The 7,500-nt window shown below is 41.4% G+C and overlaps 2 protein-coding genes across 2 annotated transcripts in view; both read left to right on the top strand.

The window, feature by feature from the left end:
- The window catches only part of LOC137978814 (E3 ubiquitin-protein ligase RNF216-like), a 3,767-nt gene extending 1,568 nt beyond the window's left edge, over positions 1–2,199 (top strand). Inside the window, exon 1 of the mRNA XM_068825900.1 lies at positions 1–2,199. This exon is cut by the window's left edge and continues 1,568 nt beyond it. Coding sequence (XP_068682001.1) covers positions 1–610 — 610 coding nt within the window. The 3' untranslated portion in view covers positions 611–2,199.
- A 2,528-nt stretch (positions 2,200–4,727) lies between these two features.
- LOC137980077 (sodium/hydrogen exchanger 6-like) lies at positions 4,728–7,275 on the top strand. Its single transcript, XM_068827432.1, has one exon. The coding sequence runs from the start codon at positions 4,948–4,950 to the stop codon at positions 6,736–6,738; it is 1,791 nt and encodes a 596-aa protein (XP_068683533.1). The 5' UTR covers positions 4,728–4,947; the 3' UTR covers positions 6,739–7,275.
- The last annotated feature ends 225 nt before the right edge of the window (positions 7,276–7,500 follow it).

The raw sequence follows: 7,500 nt of genomic DNA, 5'->3' as shown, positions 1-7,500 counted from the left end.
AAAGGCTTTGCCCATAAATATCTTGGAAAAATATGAAGACAGAGTCCAAGAAGAGTCCCTTTTAATGGCTCAGATGGAAGATTTTGTGCGATGTCCTTCTTGCGATTTTGCTGTAATTTTACCACTGGAAGATAAAGTTTTAAAATGTCAGAATCCCTCTTGTGGCAAAGAAACCTGTCGCTTTTGCAAAGAAGAGTGGGCTGAGCACTTTGGTTTGAAGTGCACTGAGGTTGAAAAGTCAGCACAAAAAGATGTCAGGATCTCTTATGAGGAGAAAATGACAATGGCAAAGATACGCAAATGTCCCAAGTGTGGATGTGAGTTCACAAAGTCTGATGGCTGCAACAAAATGACATGCCGCTGTGGAACTACAATGTGCTACATCTGTCGAAAACCCAGCATCGGCTACAATCATTTTTGTCAGCACCCAAAGGACCCTGGTAAGCCTTGTACCAAGTGCAAAAGTTGCTCTCTGTGGACTGATCCCACAGAAGATGACAATCGTGCCGTCGAGGAATTAGAGAAAAAAGCTCTGGAGGCTAAGAGGAAGTTTGAGGAAGAAAATATAAAGTTAGCTGACAGTCCAGCCAAAAAGGTGAAGATATGCTGATCAGTGTAGATTTAAATTCCTTCAACTTGGCATGAAAGTACAGTCATTATTGATCCATGATGTTTCAGTTTGGAAACGTTGATCAGCTGATTAAATGTTCAATGTTCTTTTAGTTACCCTTTAAATCATCAACTTTTGATCACCAATTTCAAGATCTTTTCTTAGTTATCAGTGATACATGTCAAGGGAGTCACATAAGGGTGGCATCCCCTTCAAGTGAAACGTCCAAGTGACCCCCTTTGTGTCACTGGGATTTCTCAACCATTACCTGCCTTTTTGGAGGTATACTGTATAAGTTGATGACTTAAAGGTTGTAACCATACTATTTGTTCATTGTGGTACATGTTCATGGTGAAATCTTCAGAAATCTTTAGTTTGGAATAATTATGTAAGTCAGAGTGGGACTATAAGAACAAGACATTGTTTTCAGTTGTGAACTGTCACACTCGAAAAAATACTTCCTTCAAAACTGCTCATGCTGTGAACTTAGTAGCAACTAAGTCTTGTAGTCACACATACACTCCAATCTAAAGGTCACTGAAGTGGGTCACTGTGATTTGGTTGCATTGGAGTGATCAAGTCAATGGGTCCCCTGCCAGCTACAGGTATGCCACTCACGTGTCAGGGAGTTCACTAATGACAAAGGGCAAATTGTCTGGCTATGTACACTACTTTGCTATGGTTTGCTCTGCTCCTTTCATATTTCCCAACTTTTTTTTATATCAGAACCACTGAAAAATTACTTGGTGACTGCAGAACATTAATTCACCCAATTGACTGAAACCTTAGTAAATTCCTAAGCACTTAAACATGTTTAGCCAACCGTCAGTCTTTCAAAGTTACCGTTGGGCTGTTTGACAGCTCTTTTAGCGGCTTTTGCATTTCCTGAGCTTCAAAATTGAATGCTGTATTGTGTTTTAAAGACATGTGTAGAAAGAAGGCACTAAAATTATTTTTTTATTACTAAGAACTACACCGAGTTGTCAGAAGGTTGTGCGGTAGACAGCTGCGTGACAAGGTGGAGGTAGAAAAAAAGGGAGATGCAATACTTTTTCTGGCTACAGTGCAGTACACTAGCCAGTCAAGACAACAAGGCTGGTGGTGACATTTACCAGAAGCCACCTAATTTTTGACAATCTTGATGACATTACTGTAAGTGGTATGCAATTTTTGCCCTGCAAAGTAATGAAACTAAGGAAACAAGAAAACCTTCTTTAGGTGATGCCTTGTAACATTAGGTGCAAAGTGCAACCTCTGAGATGTTTTATTTGGATGTCAAATTGAAAGCTTCATAAAATAAATAGGCTTGGTCTAATGCTGATTGCAGAGTAGATTAATTGGAGCAATGGTTGATCTCTTTCATTTGTTTCAAGCTGTAAAAGAAGGCAAGTTCTTCACTGGTATTTTTATGCCAGTTGTAGCGGTATACTGGAAGCCACTGCAGACAACAGCTACATTGATTTAAGAGAATATTCAATTAACTGAGTGACATTATGCATGCTATTTTCTTGAAGTTGACTAATCAATATTGTTTGCTAAATGTACCGCTTTGAATGCGGATTAGTAACTATTATAATAAATGAAACTTGGATTGTTATCTCTAACTTTATAAGCCTAAGCATACTTCGAATTTCATGCCATTGTGTCAACTGGCAGTGTATATTATGCAACATCCATAGGCTTGTGCTGCATATACATGTACTGTACAGGGTGAACTTGTATTCAAGTTCAAACAGCTTCACCCCGCCCCTTCTGTCCATTTATCAAGCCATGCTTTTCATTGAGGGATATTTTAAGCCAGTGAAGATCACAAGCTATTAAAATATCCTGTAAAACTCAAACGATAGACTTACTGATACAAATTTTGGTTGAACAATATCTATGGAGAGAAGGGCATATCTGTGCAGTTGCGGTATTAGTATGGGTAAAGACTTGTTTTCGTATCTCAAAGTGCCCTTGGACTCGACCCCCACCCTTTCAATGGAAAACCAACAATAGACCTTATTGGATTTGAACAGACTTAACTGATTAGAGTGTAATGTGAGGTGCTTGTTTTGTACCCCATACGAACCATGCGAGCGTTAGCCCTACTGATGGAAATGGGCCCACACAAGGACAGAAAAACTCTGACCAGGGTGGGAATTGAACCCACGACCTTACTGGGGTTGAGCCTGCAGGCACATAACTACATGCAAAAGAGGCTTAAGGGTCAATTCGATACAAAATGACCCCTTAAACTCGTTTATGCGGCAAAACCGCTGATAACTCCGATAAGGGCTATTGAATTGGTTTGATGTTCCATAAGAAGGTGTTTACATGATACCGGGCCGTCTTTCGTCCCGGAGCGAGTTCACTCCGGTTCCCTCTTGTGGCTTTGCATTCGTTTACATTGTACCACCAGAAAGTGTCATAACGGCGCGAGGTCACTTCGCTTTCTCTACCAAGGCGAGAATTTCATTGCGATACGAAATCTCGCAACAGTGTCTCGTAAAAGAGGAACAACCACTAGTCTCGGTATGAACTTGACCTCTTGGTGGACCAATCTCGACCCCAGAGCTCTTCTCTTTTGCCCGTGACTGAGGGTCATGCGCAGACATAAGATCTGAGGCTCTGGTGACGGGAATGTTGGTGGACAGGAACGGGTGACGCATGCCTGAATTTCGTTAATCCAAATGGGATTTATTTAAACTTAAAGTGTGCCTTCATGCAAAGACGATATGAAATACAGTAGGCATCATGTAGACACGATACGAAATCAAGTAGTCATCCCAGTCTGGAACTCGCGCCGGGGGGAAGTTTTCTCATGTAAACAGCCCCTAAGTTTGTGGTCTCTCCAATGATTGGAAAGACTAATTTATCAGTGGAGACTAACTGTTGGTGGAACATATGCTGCTGCTGCTACTACTAACGCTACCACCACCAACACCACCATCCGGAGTCTTGTGACGAAGGATTTGAAGTTTCTCGCAACGACCACTCGAATTTCAAAACCGAACTTAAGTTGTCTTTTGCGGTTGCTTAAGAATCCTAATACCCTTGTGGAGAATTCCTAGACATTAAAGTGCCAGTCAAGTTTTAAGCAATCACACTTTCAAAGTCTGAAGAAACCAAGGAAGTGATTTTTTATCTTAGTATGATCAAAAAATCACTTCCTTGGTTTCTTCGGACTTTGAAAGTATGATTGCTTAACCCTTGACTGGCAAAATTTTGACTTTGGTTTTCATCCACAGGCTGTTTACTTTGAGTTTATGTTTTGGATTTTACTGTCCGCCATTATTCACGTTCTAAACTTACCGATTGGACCTCGGAGGGTTGGATCTAGGGAAATTTATTCACAAGCTTAACATTTCAGCGTGTAAACGCAACTTAGTATTTATGCAAAACACGAGTTTAAAAGTCTGAAAGCTCGAAACTCCCGTGATGCATATGAATTAATCCCCCGTACACACCCATTGCATTCTCAAAACTATTGAGTCTGACGTCATTTTGTCCTCGATCCAAGGTCTCTCAAGATTTTATAGTTAATAGTGGCAGACCATTTAGTAGGAAAATTCCAGTTAAAATAAACAGGTGTCTTAGAAATCAAGGCTTAAAACTTGGGTCACTTAGTGTTTAGCTAACATAGTTTTGAAATCCAAAGAAAAATAAAAATTGATGTTTTGGTCATGTAGCACTTTAAAGCCCAAAGCTTTCCAATGGGTGCAAGGTTGCAAAAAGTGCAGTCCATGTCGGGCATTAATTTTTCCATTTGGGCCTTCCGCTTGCTTGAATTTGAAACAGATCCTTATCAAACTTTGCAAATACAAACACTACAATGCAATTCGGTGTGATGTATCTTCAACAAACCCTTTGTTGTTGTTGTCATATATGAAAAAAAAAACCATGATTGGTTTTTCTCTTATCTTTCTCTACGAATGTTGGCGTGTTGTCGCCTGTACTTTCTCCGCCGTAAAGTTTATTTTTTCACATTTTGCGGTTCATCTCACCCACCTGTTTTTATCCCCTTTTGGCCAAATGGCCTTGCAACGAGAAAACAGGTCCCTCATTAAAAATTTAGCATATTTTTGAATGCTCGCGTTAACTTGGACTCAATTGAGCAGGCTCCTGAAACAAATTGCTATTAGATCATCACTGAAGTCCTTTCACAATTTTATTTAAGAGATAAAATCTTGAAAACGGTTTCCAGTCAGCGCTCACACAGCATTTACAAAGGTTACACTGCCACTTCGTTTTTTTTGGGCGCCGTCATGAGAACAATCCTGTGTTCACAACAGTCATTTCCACAGAGATGAAAGATTAGCAAACTAAGTAGCCGTGTAGACGTCGGTCCTAGCATCATGTCTTCTCTGTCAAGCTGCAAGATGATCTTCAAAGTGACTAATTTTCTGGCAGTTTTGTACTTTTTCCTTTTCTGCGTCACGTTTGTACAAACCGTGGAAACTCCAACAACACTGGAAGGGAAGAAAGAAGACGAAATGGAAAACACACACAAGACAGACAGCCTAAGCATGCTCATACTAATCACGCTTTTAATCATCAACGTTCTAATGATTTGGCTCTTCAAGATCCGTCGATTCGAATTCTTTCACGAAACCGGCGTGGCTATGATCTTAGGGGTGGTGGTGGGTGCCATAATCAAATACTCCGAGAGCCATGGATATCGAAAACCGGTGGCGGTCAAGTTAAAAAACTGCGGGAACATAACCTTTGCGCCTAAGAACGTTTACGTTACGATCAACGGCACGGACTATTCATACACTCTAACAGGAATTCGCTTTCCGCCTCAAACAGCGCCATCCGATGATGGTAACGAGATCGAGTCCAAGTCCTCGTTTAATCCGGAAATATTTTTCTACGTTCTTCTTCCCCCGATAATCTTCTATGCTGGTTACAGTTTTCAAAAACGATATTTTTTCAGGAACTTGGGCGCGATCATGACCTACGCATTTTTCGGAACAACGATATCGTGTTTCGTCACCGGTTCGCTTGTTTTCGGTTTTAACGTGTGGACGGGTGTAACGGAAAGTTTCGACTTCGCCGAGTGTTTGCTGTTCGGCGCGTTGATTTCCGCCACCGATCCAGTTACCGTCCTGGCGATTTTTCACGACCTTCACGCAGATCTCGACTTGTATGCTCTGGTTTTCGGGGAAAGCGTTCTCAATGACGCGGTCGCTATCGTACTCTACAGGGCTATCGAAACCTACTTGGCGTACAACCAAAGCGACCTTCGAGATTTCGACTTCATATCGTTTCTGAAAGCCATTGCGGATTTTATTGTCATTTTCGTGGGGTCTTTCACAATAGGAACTGCTCTGTCATGCGTGAACGCTCTCGTAACCAAGCTTACCAAGATAGGCAGCTTTCCTATCTTGGAAACAGCGTTATTCTTTTTAATGTCTTATTGTACGTTTTTGGCAGCTGAGCTTTCCAATTGGTCAGGAATTGTCGCAGTGCTCTTTTGCGGTATTACCCAGCAACATTACACGTATAGAAATCTTACAGAAGAATCTCGAGCGCGCACTATGCAAACGTTTGAACTTCTAAACTTTCTAGCAGAGACGTTTATCTTTTCTTACATCGGTCTATCCGTGTTTGCCTTCACAAATCACCAATGGAACGCCGGTTTCATCGGCTGGTCTTTCATGGCCATACAAGTTGGGCGCGCTCTGAATATTTATCCACTTTCTCTGTTATTAAATCTTGGAAGAACGCGTAAAATACCTTTAAATCTACAACACATGATGTTTTTCTCTGGACTTCGTGGTGCGATCGCGTTTGCTTTAGCTGTGAGAAACACAGTTTCAATTCCTCGACAAATGATGCTAACGACTACCCTCATTATAGTGATAGTTTCTGTGATTGTCTTTGGAGGAGTAACGTTACCCGTTTTGTCTTGTTTGAAGATCAAGACAGGAATAGATGTCCTTGAGGAAGAGAAGCGTGCTCGACGATTGAGTCTTATCGACGTTAATGATCCTTCTGGAAGCACGCCGCAAGAGAGAATCGAAAAGAAACAATTCGAGAAGTCTTGGCTGGTCGGCGTGTGGTCACGTTTTGATGAGAAGTATTTGACACCTATTTTTGTTGAAGAAAGCCAGTTGCAGTCTTCTTCATCTAGCATGCACTAGCCACGTTTTACACGAGTCAGGCTCTAAAAAAGAAACTCGAATAGATTGAAAACTGAAGTTAGTCTTTCACCGGAAAAGAAAGTCCAAGCGTAGATCTGAATACGATTTTTTGCTATCTTGGCGCCCCTCAGTCTCGTCCCTAGAGTCCACTTTTCTTTTGGTTAGCACAAAGAACACGGACTCTGGCCACTTCCAATTTATGCGCAGTCGTAGTGAAGATCCATTTTTGTAACCGTTGACAACCGCTCCATTCGCTGTCGTTTCAAATTTCTGAGCGTGCGACGAGCGGACTTCCGACTGCCTTGGAAGTGGCCAGAGTCCGTTTTCTTGGTGCTCTCCAAAAGAAAAGCGAAAGGAAGTTTTGGGGACGAGATTGCGTGCCCCTTCAATCAAGTTTGATGATAATGCAGCTATCTTTGCAGTTGCCACTTTTTTTTAAAGCAGTGTGAAAGATTTTGTACATGATTCTATTTCTTTGTTTTGGCCAACTCGTGTGATGTGTTTGTTTAATTTCCTATTAAATCTAATGTAGTTTTCTTTTCGCCCTCAGTCAAGGCCGTGTGATACTACTGATTTCATCTATGATTTACATCCGTTTCCTTGATAAGCCATTGGAGATCTTGGGGCTAATGTAATGAAATATTAGAGCCGTTTATACGAGAGAAAATAAGCCGCGGCTTACTCTGGTCGCGGCGTACATAATAGGCGAAAGGAACTATTTATACGAGTATAAACTCCCAGGGCAGGACAAACCGCGACTTG

Source organism: Montipora foliosa, chromosome 12 (genome assembly GCF_036669935.1).
Source record: "Montipora foliosa isolate CH-2021 chromosome 12, ASM3666993v2, whole genome shotgun sequence".
Lineage (NCBI taxonomy): Eukaryota > Metazoa > Cnidaria > Anthozoa > Scleractinia > Acroporidae > Montipora > Montipora foliosa.
This window is presented reverse-complemented; position numbering and strand designations above follow the sequence as displayed.

Bases quoted from the DNA above. Each gene is read 5' to 3' on its own strand.
- LOC137980077 (XM_068827432.1), top strand. From the start codon at position 4,948: ATGTCTTCTCTGTCAAGCTGCAAGATGATCTTCAAAGTGACTAATTTT.